The sequence below is a fragment of the Clarias gariepinus genome, chromosome 2, assembly GCF_024256425.1.
Source record: "Clarias gariepinus isolate MV-2021 ecotype Netherlands chromosome 2, CGAR_prim_01v2, whole genome shotgun sequence".
Classification (NCBI taxonomy): domain Eukaryota; kingdom Metazoa; phylum Chordata; class Actinopteri; order Siluriformes; family Clariidae; genus Clarias; species Clarias gariepinus.
In genome coordinates, this window is record NC_071101.1 from 48368577 (window position 1) to 48385474 (window position 16898).

At 45.0% G+C, this 16898-nt stretch overlaps 1 protein-coding gene across 1 annotated transcript; it reads right to left on the minus strand.

Annotated features, from left to right (window-relative positions):
• Window positions 1-11207: 11207 nt before the first annotated feature.
• LOC128541305 (trace amine-associated receptor 13c-like) lies at window positions 11208-15929 on the minus strand. The gene is made up of 2 exons (XM_053511661.1): window positions 14952-15929; window positions 11208-11237 (listed from the first exon to the last, which is right to left on the minus strand). The coding sequence occupies exons 1-2, from the start codon at window positions 15927-15929 to the stop codon at window positions 11208-11210; spliced, it is 1008 nt and encodes a 335-aa protein (XP_053367636.1).
• Between the last annotated feature and the right edge of the window lie 969 nt (window positions 15930-16898).

Here is a 16898-nt window from a genome sequence, read left to right on the forward strand (position 1 = left end):
TGGAACAACAGTCATACTTTTTTGAATATATATGTATATATATATATATATATATATATATATTCAAAAAATTCAAAAATTCTAATTTTATTTGTCACGTACACAGTCATATATATATATATACACGTGATATATACGGTTGGAGAGCTACTTCTAAACATTATTAATTCCTTAATATATCTAGGTCACGTCCCTAAACCTTTTGTTGGCAGTTATTAAGCCACTTCTTAAAAAACCTCATTTGAATGAAATAACAAATTACAGACCGATTTCTATGAAAAATTTTAGAAAAAGTAGTATTAGCTCAAATATGCACATTCTTGCAGTAAGCAACATCCTTGAAGAATTTTAATCAGGTATCAGGCCCCATCATAGTACAGAAACTGCACTTTTATAGTTAAGATTACAAACGACTTGTTTTTAGCTTCAGACCAAGGCTGCATCTCAATACTAGTCTTACTTGATCTTAGTGCTGCATTTGACACTATAGATCATAATATTCTCATACATTGCTTACAAAATCACATAGGTATACAGGGACAGGCATTAAAATGGTTTAGATCATACCTTTCTGATTCTGTAGATCTAAATGGAGAACCATCTGGTTTAATGCCAGTGAAATATGGGGTCCCACAAGGGTCAGTTTTAGGACAATTTCTGTTCTTAATATACATGCTTCCCTTGGGTAACATCATTAGAAGACTTAGGATTAGTTTCCATTTTTATGCTGATGATACTCAATTATATATCTCAACAAAACCAGATGAAATACCTAAGTTGTCTAGACTAACTGAGTGTGTCCAGGACATAAAAGATTGGATGACCAATAACTTTTTTTTTTTTTATAAATTCAGATAAGACAGAGATATTACTTATTGGCCCAAAAACCAGTACACAACAGCTTTTACAATTCAGTCTGCGTTAAGAAGGATGTACTGTTACTACTAGCTTGACAGTAAAAGACCTGGGTGTAATATTAGACAGTAACTTGTCCTTTGAAAATCATATTTCCAATATCACAAAAACAGCCTTTTTCCATCTTAGAAATATTGCCAAGCTTAGGAGCATCTTATGCAGAAAAGCTAGTTCATGCATTTATGCCCCCAAGACTGGACTGCATTACTAGGTGGTTGCCCCGCATCCTTAATAAACAAGCATCAGTTAGTCCAAAATGCTGCAGCCAGGGTTCTCACTAGATCCAGAAAATACGATCATATAACCCCAATATTACCATCCCTGCATTGGCTAACTGTTCAGTTTAGAATTAATTACAAAATAGTATTACTTATATACAAGGCTTTAAATGGTTAAGCTCACACATACCTAACCAGTCTACCAGTGCGCTACAATCCACCACGTTCCCTATGATCACAAAACTCTGGACTTTCAAAATCTACAAAAGGGAGTAGGGCTTTTTCATATTTAGTGCCAAAGTTTTGGAATAGCCTTCCAGACAGTGTTTGGGGCTCAGACACAGTTTCCCAGTTTAAAAGTAGACTCAAGACACATCTCTTTAATCTGGCATACGCGTAACTCATCCCATAACTTCATACTTCAGTACATTTATCCTAAATGCCAACTACGCTAATTCTCTCCATTGGTTCTTTAATTTTTTACCCATCCCGAGGCAACTGAGATTGTGCCAGCTTCAGTAGACAAAGGCCAACCCTGCGATGTTCCTGAGCAATCCAAAAAAAGACCAGCTCTAGCTGGATTCTGCTTTATGATGGTTGGAGCTACACATGCTGCTCCTGTGCTTCCAGTGTTACAGACCACATTTGCCCCTTTGCACCTGCTGACTCATTCCTAGGCTGAACTGGACTATGTTAATTTAAATAACTTCTTTAAATTTAATTGACCTTCAGCTGCATAATACACATGATGTTATATAACTTCTATCTGTTATTACCCAAATGAAGGTGGGATCCCTGATTAAGTCTGGTCCCTCTCAAGGTTTCTTCATATTGCTATCTCAGGGAGTTGATCCTTGCCACTGTCACCATCAATCTTGCTCATCAGAGACATTTCATTCATTATTCATTCATTTATCTCATTTAAGACAGATCTTTCGCACACATACACACTTCCATAAATTTTCTTTTTCATTTTTTTTTTCTTTTTTGTGAAGCTCAAATACCCAGGTATTTGAGACAATGACAATTGGTAAAAGCGCTATATAAATAAAATTTAATTCAAATTGAAGTTAGGCAGGCTCACAAGTTACGCTGGAGCGGAGCATAGGGCCTTTTTCAGTTCCTGGTATGCCTCATCATGTTAGCAGTCCATGTCAAGGGCTGTTGGAGCGGATCATTGTGTAAGATGGCTGTCCTGATGCATAGAATGAGCAGGCAGGAATCCACTGACGACAATAGTTGACCTGTCCTGGAAAAGCCATGAGAGCATGTTTAATGTTGGGACATTTGATGTCGAAAATAACCTGAATTCATTCCTTTGAGAGCCTTCTTTGGCCTTGGGAAAGTACAAAACTCAGGTATTTTACATTGTCTTTTCAAAACTGTAATTTAGTATTTGATACCTTGAAACCCTTCTGTGCCAGGTGTTTCAGGAGACAAATGGTGGCTTCTTTGCAGACTGCAGGTGAAACGGGAAGAAACCAGTAAATCATCTGCGTACAATAGAACAACAGAATCAGTGGGGAGAGTTAAATCACCAAGTGCTTCTCTTACTACAGCCGAAACAATATATATCAGTATTTACAGTTTGAGCTGGACACGTTTATGAGCTCTGTCGCTTGCTGTCAATGAGCGCCTAAGAGAGATAACACATTTTTGCGAAACTTTCGCGGCAATGATAAAAAAACAGAAAGCTACATCACAGAAAGTTCCCCTTTTTTTCTGGTCCTAGCTTTACTCCAAAGTGAAGAAAGAGAGGTATGATAAGAGGGTCCATGAAATTGTGATGTAAAGGTCACTGAGATAACATAAAAAAGAGAGGTTGAATATCTCTGTTAACACAGGTGCTAGCTGGTCTGTGCAGGCTCTGAGTACTTAACCTGAGATGCCGTCTGATCTTGCTGCTTTCCTTGTGTTCACTCTTCTGAAGGCTCTCCTCAGGTCACGCTTGAAGATGATGAGCGTATTTCCATTAGCATCACTAGCGTCTTTAGCTGCAGTCTCAAAGCCAGCATAGTACGTCCAGTAGCGCGGCCACGGATTGGTCTATCCAGCGCGCGACCTCCCTCTAAACCGAAACTTTCTATTTAAGCCTTTGTTTATATTTTGTCATGAGGAAGATTGCGGCTTTATCAGCTTTTCCAAACAGGGGACAAGATTGTGCCTTGTAGCCTTTCTTGATTGTTGTATATCAGTGATCCAGTGTCCTTTCCCCCCTGGTAGGGCAGGTGATGTGCTGTTAAAAGTGTGGCGCTGCACATTTGAGGTTGTTAAAGTCCCCTGCCACATTAAGTGCAGCATCCCAGTGTTGTGTCTGATGCTGTGTGAGTGCCTCATGCAGCTCGCATAATGCAGTATCCGTTTCTGCTTGAGGTGGAATATAAAAGGTGCTGGTTATGACTTATGTAAATTCCAGAGGAAGGTAAAAAGGATGACATTTGATGAAAAGTTGTTCCAGGTAGGGTGTGCATGGATCGAGATGGAGCAGCGATATAGTTCTGAACTCGCTTCCATGAAATTACCGCTAAAACAATATTGAATCTGAATAAATTAGATCTACCACAGCAGATAATAAACTATGCTATGTCATAACCAAAGCAAACACCACGATTATGCCTCGTTTCGTTCAGTGTTGCTAGGCAATGGACCACGCGCCTAATCGGCGGGAACGTGGTTCACTTGGCCCTTTGTATTATAAACCTGCGGAATGTTTCACTGTCTATGCTCACATATAAATCATGTAAGAAAAGCGAAGGAAATGTGAAAGTGATGTGTGGCCTTTAGTAAGAACTAAACTAAAGATTTCGGTAACTACCAGTGGTGTCAAAAGTATTCACATTCATTACTTGGGTAGAAGTATAAATACTAGGGTTTAAAAAGACTTCTTTGGAAGTTCAAGTATCAACTCAAGCTTTTTACTCAAGTAAAAGTGTAAGTACTGTTTTCAAAACTACTTAAAGTTAAAAGTAAAAGTTACGTAAGAGGGAAAAAAAAGCATTAGGGATAAAGGCTTAAGCTGTGCCACGGACCTATATGCTGCACTAACACCTCATAATAAAAAAGAAAAATGTGTTTTTTTGCTGCATGAATGTGACCATAAGCAGGAAGAGATGCATTTGTCACGAATGGGGTGTTGTGGCAGGTGTTGAACGCCGTGGGCGGAAGGAGCAGGCATAGAGGCAGAGGGGTGGTGTAACCAAAAAGAGTCTTTTAATTATGGTTAAACACAAAGTATAAATAAACATACAAACAAAGGAACAAACAAATCCAAACAATACTTAACTTTGTGCCAACAGGGGCTCTCTGGCAAGACACAGACTGGGGAACAAACACACGCCCTGTGGCGAGACACTGGCAGGGGGAGACACGTAACACGCCCTCCTCCCACAGGCAGGAGGGAGACACGTAACACGCCCTCCTCCCACAGGCAGGAGGGAGACACGTAACACGCCCTCCTCCCACAGGCAGGAGGGAGACACTAGAAAGGAGGGAGACACGTAGAGACTAGAGACGATAGACCAAGAGAGGGACGGGACGAGGGCTAAAGACATGGCAATCAGCTAGGCATGGCTTTTAGCTAAACATGGTTAAGCAGTGCTTAACCATGGCAGTTAGCTACACATACACCTAGCTAAGCATGTCTTTAGCCCCAACATGCACTAAGCTACACTTACCTAATAGCTTAACACACTAGGGAATGGGGGCACAGAAACACAGACAGAGGATACCCAGTGGCTAGGCGAGGCAGCCCTCCAAGACTAAGCGAGGCGGCACTAAGAAGCTAGTCATTACTCCAAAGCTAGGAGGGGCAGCACTCTAAAGCTAGGCACACTGGGACACTAGGGGGAGAGAAGAAACAGGACAGCTAGAGACACAAAGGGGCTATGGCTAGAAGCATGCTAGTTACTGTAACTCAACATAGATCTTAGCTAAACACGCTCCTAGCCAAACACACACCTAACTACTTACCTGCTCTAGCTAAACACAAGAACACAGGAGGACAGGACTGAATCAGCTCTACTAACACAGACACACACAAGATACACAGAAACATTGCCAATAAGAGAGCCCAAGTCAACACAACTAAACTCAAAGTACAAACTAAACAAATAACAAAACAGAACCGAACAAAATGCCCACACAAATGACAGTGGTGTTACCAAAAATGCTCGACCCAGTTTCCCAGTCTAAACAGCTATTTATAGATTGATGGCTACCTCGGTTCAGGTGTGCACTGCCTCACCTGACCGAGGTGCCTGCTGGGAAACTGAGTCGGCCAACAAAAACTACAAAATAAAAACAGTGACCTCTAGTGGAGAACCCTTACAGTACCCCCCCCCCCCCCTTAAACCGCTCCTCTGGAGCGCTATTGGTGGTCCCAGGGCACTTCCCTGGTGTCCCGTGTCCTTTCACCCGACCCCAACGGGCTAGCTTCCGTAGTCGACTGTGTGGCGGAGGCAGCACCGGATTGCTGTTGTAGGCCGGGCGGAGGGGGCAGCACTGTTTTGCTCTGAGAAGTAGAGCCCCTGAAGACAGTGCTGTGTTGTCCCCCAATCCGGGCGGCCGATGCAGTACTGGCTTTTCCTCCGCCGTGCAGCGGTGGGTGCCCGACATCGAAGCCGGGTGCTGGACGCTGTGCTGGGGTCTCGCTCCGAAGGCGGCGAGCCTTGAATAAGGGCTACTGGATGAAGGTGGGGGTAAAAGGTGGGGGCCTCCACATGAGGCCTGCTGGTGTTGCGTGGGCCTCCACATGAGGCCTGCTGGTGTTGCGGGGGCCTCCACATGAGGCCTGCTGGTGTTGCGGGGGCCTCCACATGAGGCCTGCTGGTGTTGCGGGGGCCTCCACATGAGGCCTGCTGGTGTTGCGGGGGCCTCCACGAGGCGCTCGGCGGCTGCTGCTGCTGCTGCTGGGACCTCCACGTGAGGCGCTCGGCGGCTGCTGCTGCTGCTGGGACCTCCACGTGAGGCCTGCTGGTGTTGCGGGGGCCTCCACGTGAGGCCTGCTGGTGTTGCGGGGGCCTCCACGAGGCGCTCGGCGGCTGCTGCTGCTGCTGCTGGGACCTCCACGTGAGGCGCTCGGCGGCTGCTGCTGCTGCTGGGACCTCCACGTGAGGCCTGCTGGTGTTGTGGGAGGGCCTCCACGTGAGGCCTGCTGGTGTTGCGGGGGCCTCCACGTGAGGCCTGCTGGTGTTGCGGGGGCCTCCACATGATGCCTGCTGGTGTTGCGGGGGCCTGCTGCTGCTGGGACCTCCACGTGAGGCGCTCGGCGGCTGCTGCTGCTGCTGGGACCTCCACGTGAGGCCTGCTGGTGTTGCGGGGGCCTCCACGTGAGGCCTGCTGGTGTTGCGGGGGCCTCCACGTGAGGCCTGCTGGTGTTGCGGGGGCCTCCGTGAGGCGCTCGGCGGCTGCTGCTGCTGCTGCTGGGACCTCCACGTGAGGCGCTCGGCGGCTGCTGCTGCTGCTGGGACCTCCACGTGAGGCCTGCTGGTGTTGCGGGGGCCTCCACGTGAGGCCTGCTGGTGTTGCGGGGGCCTCCGCGAGGCGCTCGGCGGCTGCTGCTGCTGCTGGGACCTCCACGTGAGGCCTGCTGGTGTTGCGGGGGCCTCCACGTGAGGCCTGCTGGTGTTGCGGGGGCCTCCACGTGAGGCCTGCTGCTGCTGCTGGGACCTCCACATGAGGCCTGCTGCTGCTGCTGGGACCTCCACGTGAGGCGCTCGGCGGCTGCTGCTGCAGCTGTGGCCTCCACGTGAGGCTCGAAGGGTGCTGCTGCAGCTGTGGCCTCCACGTGAGGCTCGAAGGGTGCTGCTGCAGCTGTGGCCTCCACGTGAGGCTCGAAGGGTGCTGCTGCAGCTGTGGCCTCCACGTGAGGCTCGAAGGGTGCTGCAGCTGTGGCCTCCACGTGAGGCTCGAAGATGCCGCTTTAAAGTCCCAGCCCCCTATGCTATGCCTTGGTTGGTCGAGCATTCTGTCACGAATGGGGTGTTGTGGCAGGTGTTGAACGCTGTGGGCGGAAGGAGCAGGCATAGAGGCAGAGGGGTGGTTTAACCAAAAAGAGTCTTTAAATTATGGTTAAACACAAAGTATAAATAAAGATACAAACAAAGGAACAAACAAACTTAAACAATACTTAACTTTGTGCCAACAGGGGCTCTCTGGCAAGACACAGACTGGGGAACAAACACACGCCCTGTGGCGAGACACAGGCAGGGGGAGACACAAAACACGCCCTGTGGCGAGACACAGGCAGGGGGAGACACGTAACACACCCTGTGGCGAGACACAGGCAGAGGGAGACACGTAACACACCCTGTGGCGAGACACAGGCAGAGGGAGACACGTAACAGGACACAAACTATGCGTGGAGCTGAAACTGGACACTAGGGAGAGACACTAGAGAGAAGGGAGACACGAGAGAGAGACACTAGAGAAGAGGGAGACACTAGAGAAGAGGGAGACACGTAGAGACTAGAGACCAAGAGAGGAACGGGACGAGGGCTAAAGACATGGCAATCAGCTAGGCATGGCTTTTAGCTAAACATGGTTAAGCAGTGCTTAACCATGGCAGTTAGCTACACATACACCTAGCTAAGCATGTCTTTAGCCCCAACATGCACTAAGCTACACTTACCTAATAGCTTAACACACACTAGGGAATGGGGGCACAGAAACACAGACAGAGGATACCCAGTGGCTAGGCGAGGCAGCCCTCCAAGACTAAGCGAGGCGGCACTAACAAGCTAGTCGTTACTCCAAAGCTAGGAGGGGCAGCACTCTAAAGCTAGGCACACTGGGACACTAGGGGGAGAGGAAACACAGGACAGCTAGAGACACAAAGGGGCTATGGCTAGAAGCATGCTAGTTACTGTAACACAACATAGATCTTAGCTAAACACGCTCCTAGCCAAACACACACCTAACTACTTACCTGCTCTAGCTAAACACTTGAACACAGGAGGACAGGACTGAATCAGCTCCACTAACACAGACACACACAAGATACACAGAAACATTGCCAATAAGAGAGCCCAAGTCAACACAACTAAACTCAAAGTACAAACTAAACAAATAACAAAACAGAACCGAACAAAATGCCCACACAAATGACAGTGGTGTTACCAAAAATGCTCGACCCAGTTTCCCAGTCTAAACAGCTATTTATAGATTGATGGCTACCTCGGTTCAGGTGTGCACTGCCTCACCTGACCGAGGTGCCTGCTGGGAAACTAAGTCGGCCAACAAAAACTACAAAATAAAAACAGTGACTTCTAGTGGAGGACCCTTACAGTATTCTGGAGTTGGTCAAGGAGCTATGTGCGTACAAGAAAATGGGAAAGGTAGCAGGGGCAATGGCATGCAAGCCATCTTTACCTAAAACTCCTTCTCCACCTGCAAAAAGGAGGCAGTGTCAAATTGGCAGATGTTCAGGGAACAAAACCTCTTATATCTGCCAGACCTGTAAGTGGCTTGTCTGTGGCAAATGCTCAAAGAATGCAACAAAGCTATGCTTGGAATGTTAATTAAAGGAACAAAACTTATGGCATCTGCTAGAAATTGTAAGCCTTTGAGTGATGATAAAAATACTTGCAAAACATCAGCATACATTGATGGGAACTTCTGACGTGGTCAGTGATTCATGGCACAGTCGTTCGAAGGGGGTTGTGATCACACCTTTGGGCTTTTGTTCTAAGCTGTCGGTCAAATATCGCTCCACTTGAAATGGAAGCACAAAAGGGAGGGCCGACATGCAAGGGATTTCAGCATCTTGACGCATAGTTTACTACACTGTAAAAATAAACCGTAAATTTTATGGTAAAAAAAAAAAAATACGGTAGCAACGTTATTGGTTTTACAGGATTGCAACCACTTTACTGTATATTTCACGGTTTATAACTGTCTAATTAACATATTTATGTTGCTATAAAAAACAGTTTATACTTCTCAAATTATAGGGTTTACATTGTAATATTCACGGTTCACGACCATTTTTTTTTACAGTTGAGAACCATCTAATTTATAGGTTTATGTTTTAATATTTACGGTTTATGACCATCTTTTTTACAGTTCAGAACCATATAATTTATAGGTTTATGTTTTAATATTTACAGTTCATGACCATCTTTTTTACAGTTCAGAACCATCTAATTTATAGGTTTATGTTGTAATATTTACGGTTAAAACCTATAATTATTTTACAAAGCAGACAGAAAACTATTCAAACTAAGGAAAAAACTTTAAATATGTTAATGTGTCATGCACACTCAATCCGCGACCGGCACTAGGATTTGGAAGTAATGGGTTAGAGATTGCTACTCTGCGTCGGAGGGTACAAGACGTCACGGCTAACCGGCCCCTCATCGCGTCGGCCACAAAGAACACATCCAACATGCCCGGGCTGGGGCTTGCTCACCAACTGTACTGCAAGCTGGAACAATGTGCTTTTCACAACCACTCCACCACGTTTCTGGGTTTGGTAATCTCGCCCCAGGGTGTGTCCATGGCCCCACAGAAGCTCGAGGCTGTGCGTCACTGGCCCCTATCCAGGACCCTCAAACAGCTTCAACGGTTTCTTGGGTTTGCAAATTTCTATCGTCGCTTTATCTGGGTCTACAGTACAGTTGCAGCACCATTAACCGCATTGACCAGGCCCTCGTCTCACCCTTTTTGACTCACACCTGCCACCATCTCCTCTTTCCAAGAGCTGTGTCATCGCTTCACCACCGCTCCTATTCTTCTCCACCCAGATGCCAACAAACCTTTTGTTATGGACGACTTCCATCTGTCGTACCGCCCGGGCTCCAAGAATACCAAGGCTGACGCGCTATCAAGACAGCATGATGAAGACCTTCCCCGGGTGAATCCCGTGCCTGTCATCTCCTCCTGGATCATTACACCCCTTCAATGGAACTTGGAGACAAGGGTCCGCCAGGCACAGGCTGCAAAGCCCGGACCGGCAGGCATGCCGCCTGGATGACTTTACATCCCCCAGAACTTAAGATCGTAAGTTCTCCAATGGGGTCACTTTTTGCCTGTCGCCGGACACTAGGGGACCCGGAGATCCCTGTCATTCATCGAACAGGCGTTCTGGTGGCCCTTTATGAGAAAGGACGTCACAGAGTTCATGCCCGGTGTGCGCCAGGGCCAAAGATGTAAATCAACCATCTTCTGGAGAGCTCCAACCACTTCCCGTCCCTCGACGGCCCTGGACGCACATCGATTTGGATTTCATTACGGGCCTGCCGGTTTCCGACGGAACAAACACCATCCTCACTATCAATGACCGGTTCTCCAAGGCAGTGCACCTGGTGGCCCTCACCGGACTACCATCAGCCAATACCACAGCTGAGCTGATACTGGAACACGTAGTTCGCCTGCATGGGGTCCCCAAAGACATCGTCTCGGACAGGGGGCCCCAGTTCACCGCCTGGTTCTGGAAGGCCTTCTGCCATCTGATCAATTCCACCAGTAATCTGTCATCTGAATACCATCCCAAGACTAATGGTCAGACGGAACGGACCAACCAACAGCTAGAGCACTACCTAAGGTTATTTGTTGCTGATCGCCAGCGCTCCTGAGCCCGCTACCTTATATGGGCAGAACTCTCTCACAATCTGCACGTCTCCTCTGCTACCAAGCTAAGCCCATTTGAGGTGTGCTATGGTTTCCAACATGGTTGACATACCATCGGCCCAACAGTTGGTCTGTAGGTGTCGACGGCTCTGGAGTCAAGCCAACCTCGCCATTCAGAACGCCAACAACCATTACATCACTCAACACCGCCGTTGACACCCTCCAGACGTTTGTACAAAGTAGGTGACAAGGTATGGCTATCTACAAAAAACCTACATCTGCGCGCCGAATCCCGGAAACTTTCACCTTGCTTCATTGGACCATACCGCATCACCCTAAGGATAAACCCTGTCACCTACCGGCTCTAGCTGCCTGCGGCGCTCCGGATTCACCCCATATTCCACACATCTCAACTCAAACCCTTCATCACCTCTCCAATGGTTACAACCTCCCCCCCTGCGCATCATCGACGGTGGTCCAGCCTACACTCTGTGTTGGATCCTCCAATTACGGCCTTGGGGCAGAGACACCCAGTACCTGGTCAATTGGGAAGGCTACGGCCCCGAGGAACAGTCTTGGATTCCGGCCTGGTTCATTCTCGACCACCGCCGTTGGGTATCCTTCACACCGTCACGGTCCTGGACATGGGGGTACTGTCATGCACACTTAATCCGCGACCGGCACTAGGACCCGGAAGTAATGCGACCGCGAACCAAGAACTATAAGAGGAGTAAACAAACCACAAAACACTGCTCAGTCATTGAGTTCGCCCATGCCGCCTCGGATGCGTTCACCAATTTGTGAGTTTCTCACTTTCTTGGTTTTGCTTTTGTATTGAGTGTGTGTTTATAGGACACAGATTAGATTGTGTCTCCCTTACTCCCCAGTCGTGAGAGTCCTTAGACTAAACAGCGTGATTATCCTGCCTATTCGGTTCACTCGCGTTTGGGTGTACCATTCACGCTACAAGGGCTAACCGCTAAAGCTACATCCTCTGGTCTCCTCGGGTTAGTTCCTGACAAAATGCTGTTAAATTATTATTAATATAAATAAACTAAACATAAGTGAATTCATTCAGTAATTTTGTGAAAGCACCATTTTATCAAATTAGCTGGGAGCAAGAAGAGATAGATGTTACATTGCTAAACATTCAGATTTAACCTTTAAGAAACTACTAAGAATACTTGTATACAAACCTAAATCAAATCATCAATACCCATCAAAATTTAATAAACACTTACACATCAGTTTGGTCCCAAGTATTTTTTAATAGACTGGCAGGCATTTAAAATAACATTAGTGTTCTCTTTCAAAGGTTACACTCGATGCTGCATGAAAACACTATGGGAACATCTTTTCGTGTTGCCGGTTGTGAAGCATGTGTGTATCAAACAAGCAAAATTTTGGCTTATATAACCTCGGTCAGGTGACGTCATCTGATGAGACGCACCTGCAGGTTATAAATAGAAGTAAACCGGAAACATTCCTCAGATCTTTTGTCTTCATGACCGCATTGTGCGCGTGTGTTACAAACAAATCAAAAGCGAGTTTAAAGCGAGATGTAAGAATTTCCTCTCGGAGGGCGATCTTCACACTTTTTGCTTCGAATGTTTGGGTAAAAGTCACGCTCTCCAAGGGCTTCAAGGAGACTGTGAACACTGTGATCTCCTTCTTATCTCCTTTGTTAGCGCCTTACATTCTTTAGAGACCTATGAGCCGCGCTGGATTCCTGGGGATCACAAGCTGACCTGGCCGAAGCGCGCGAGACGGAGATAAATAGAAGAGACACTCACAAGCTATCTCTCTCCTGGAACATCATCCTCACTAAAGAAGCCAACTTTTCCCTCCAAGCCGTGTAGAACTTCTTCTACCCTGGTGGGAAAGGCGTTTCCAGCAGCAGGTCAAGCCGGTGCTTCTTTGCACACCATGGAGATCTTGCACCAGGCCAACCTGCTCAAAGATTTAAGCACAAGCATCTCTGTGAATGAGTTAGCAGTCAAAGAATTACGCCGGGCGACTTACTTGTCCCTTTGTGCGACCAAGCAAACGGCCTGTGCTATCGGCCGTTCTATGGCTTCCCGGATAAGGATCGAACATTCCTCCTTGATGCCCCAGTCTTATCTTCCGGCCTGTTTGGCGACGCTGTAAATTCCGTTGCCACCAGGTTTCGGGAGGTTAGGCTGTACGAACAGGCTTTTGGGAAATTTCCCCCACGCCGTGCTCAAGAGTCGAGACTGTCGGCCACCCAGTCTCTATCAGATCTGATTCTTGCTAGACGGGAGGCACAGAACGAAAGCATTAGTTTTCTCCAATAGCTCTGCTTCCGGGAGTCCTGGCGAGGGTCCGTCAACAGCGTTTGCGCCTCTTATTGGAAGCGCCCTGTTGGCCGACCAGAGTGACCTAATATCTCTCCTCTAAGGCCCACTATGGGTGATTCCAGTGAGGAGAGATCTTCTGTCCCAGGCGCAGGGGACATTATTTCATCTCAGGCCTGAGTTTTGGAATCTTCACGTTTGGCCCCTGAACGGGACCAACTGTCAAGCTGGTCTTTCAGCCAGTGTTATTGACACTATTTTAAATGCTAGGGCTCCCTACACTAGGAAAGCCTATGCCCTCAAATGGAATGTATTCGAACGTGGGCGCATGACAAAGCAGGTAGACCCAGTTCACTGCCGAATTGTTTTAGTGCTGGGGTTTCTGCAGGAAAAGTTGTCCTCGGGCTTGTGCCCTAGTACTCTCAGGATGTTCGTAGCCGCTATTTAAGCCTGCCATGTTCAAATGATGGGGTTATGGTGGGAAAGCACCTTTTAGTTGCCCATTTCATTTGTGGAGCTAAATGGTTGAGGCCACCCACTAGAGCCACTGTCCCATCATGGGATTTATTTATCGTGCTCGAAGGTCTAATAGACACCCCTTTCGAACCACTAGAGTCAGCGCCTGTCAGGTTTCTGACCCTTAAAATGTTTTTTTTGATGGCAATTACCTCTCTGAGGAGGGTTGGGGATCTGCACGCCTTGTCAGTTTCCCCATCCTGCCTAGACTTTGCCCCTGGGCTAGTCAGGGCCATTTTGCATCCTCACCAGAACTATCTTCCTAAAGTTCCATTCTCAACCATGCACCCTATTGTTCTTGATGCCTTCTGTCCTCCGCCTTTTACAGTTCCGGAGCAGGAGAGTCTTTACCTACTGTGTCCAGTACGTGCTCTTCAGATTTACGTCCCCCGCACCGACCAGTGGCGTAAGTCAGAGCAGCTCTGCATATGCTACGGGGGACGCAACCTCTCACACTGGGTGAGAGATGCTATTGCCCTCTCCTATGAGGCGCATAGGCTCACTTTGCCTCTAGGAATTAGGGCTCATTCAACCAGGGGGATTGCCTCATCTATTGCTCTGGCGAGAGGTGTTCCCCTGCAGCAAGTGTGCGCAACCGGGGGTCGCAACCGGGAGTTGTCAGATTTTGCTGTTGTCTGTTCTATTGTGTCAATTGCAAAAAGTCATTACACAAAAAAACTGCATATTTTATTGCACACATTTAAGTTTATTTCACTTATGTATTTACTGTTATGCATGGGCTTGATTTACAAATAAGTGGTAATAGTAGATTGTATTTATTTGTATTGTTAATCTGCTGTTTTTAATGTTGTGGTGGACAGAGGTCGGTATGGACACTGACTGGTCTCAGGTAGTTCTAGTTGTGGCTCATCACTGCTGTTTATTGAGATTTTTTGTAGATCTAGTAAAAACTATAATATTTTAAATTTGTGTTTCATGCATCTCATTTATATTTTACTAGCATTGTGGTATTATATATGGCTCATTTACCTTTTTCTTCAAATGCAGTTCTGTTTATCATTTACATCTCATATTTTTAAATGTTTATTTTGTAAGTCTCGGATTGTATCTCAGTTGTTTCTTTTTGTTAAAGTTAAATTTAGGGGAAAAAGGAAAAGACTTACTAAAAACTGTTTTATATCAGATTCAATATATATACAAACACACACAGTATATAGGATCATTTAATGATTAAGTTCATAAAATAAATGAATCTTTTTAAAATATTTTAGTTCATTTTGTTAATTTCATAATTGACTCATCACTAATTTCGATATGTTATATATATTGTATTATATTGCATGTTACACAAAGTGTACATATGCAGAAATGAAATAACTTTTATTAACATTTAAAATTCATTTAACATAACCAGTGTTTAGACACACAAAAAAAGATAAAAATAATATAATTAAAAAACATTGATTAATGCAGAGTCTGTTTGGAATATTTGTAGAGTGACAATTAATTTAATACACCTCCTAAACCATGGGTAAAACAGAGCATAAATAAATGGATTAATTGTGGAATTAAAATGAAACATAATTAAAACGTTCCTAAATGTTTCTAACTGTAATTCAATAACATTGACTAATAAACTGTAAATAAAATATGGGAGTAAACACACCAGAAACACAGACACTAAAATGCCTAAAACTTTAGCTGCTTTTCTCTCAGATTTCATTGAGTGTGAAGTGATTTTCTGTGTTTTAGTCCGTGTGTGATTATTAAGCTCTCTGATAGCAGTGGCATGTTTCTTAGCAATCACAAAAACCCGAGTATACAATATGATTATGACAGAAAGTGGAAATATAAAAGATAATACTAGATCAATTACAGACCAAACCTCATTGAGAAAGAGAAAACACTCTCCAGGACACAAGACAGAACTTTGAAAGTTTCCATTAAAATATAGGACTGCTATGTTATAGAGCAGAGATAGACACCAATTAAAAACAATTACAACACAAGTGATTCTCACAGAGACAATGTTCATGTAGAGAAAGGGGTTTGAGAGTGCCAAATACCGATCCACAGCAATCTGAGCAATAGTATAGCTTGATATTATGAGAAGACCACTAAACAGCCAGTAGATGCTGCAGAAATATCTCCCAAAAATCCAGCATGACTCAATAGTCCAGATTAACATTACCGGCATTAGAAAAATGCCAACAAGAAAATCTGACACAGCCAGAGAGAGCACAAGCATGTTAGTCGGTGTATGAAGCTGGTTGAAGTTAAGAATAGAGATAATAATGAGCAGATTTCCACACAGTGTTAGCAGAACCACTGCAGCTAAACACACATACAGTAATATATAAACTGCAGGAGATACAGATCTAACTGAACAGAAGAACTGCACACAGCGATCAGACTGATTAAACTCTGTCAGGTTCATGAGTTAATTTCTTTAGTGTCTACAAAATTAGAAATAAAACAAACAGCTCTAGTGCTTTTATCCTTTAGAAATTAATCACGCCTCCTCAATTTCAGTGACAGCATGAAAGATATGATGTAATGCCTTGTTGGAACACAAGCCCTAAACTAAATATCAGCAGATTGATTTCACAATCTCATGTGATCTTGACTGGACTGATGGGACTCATTTCAATATCCATCAAGGTAAATGGAGACAATGACCCTAGGTAGCAAACATAAGACAAACTCATAGCTATATTATTTTACAATTATCATTGGATATTATGTAAACATGATTTAATATAGTAGCATATTCGGATTATTATGACCAGCAAAGAAAAAAAGGAAGGTTTTAGTTGCATGCTTTAACAGTAGAAGCGCCGAGCACCGGTCATTTTCACCGCAATGGGTGAAAAAAAATAATTCACACCCGATCAAATTCCAGGACCCTCCTTTCATGACTTTTCCTAGATCTGCAAGCTTAATCACTTATTAAAATTGTGCGAGTAAAAGCCAGTATAAAGCTATTTTGCTCTTATTTACGTGAAATTGCTGACAGCTGCGCGCCGGTCATGCCGTTTACTGCCTTTTCCAACCTGCGATTCTCATTTTTCTCAGCAGATGGCGCAAGGGATCGCGCATACTATCTATGCGTCATTCAGTGTGTACAGTATATGTAACTATCTCAGGTTTCATATGTGCAGTTTGTATATGTATATATATATATATATATATATATATATATATATATATATATACATACAATTCGCCATTCATTCGCGTTGATACTCAGCAAAATTTTATAAGGAGTTTTAGGGGATTTAGCTCTACTTAATATTATATCGTTTTAAGAAAATGTATTAGTTTGTTCATTATATTTGAAGCTTCTAAACGTCTCGGAGCAGCTATTTAGTTCTGAACTTGCTTCCGTGAAATAATACAAAAAAAC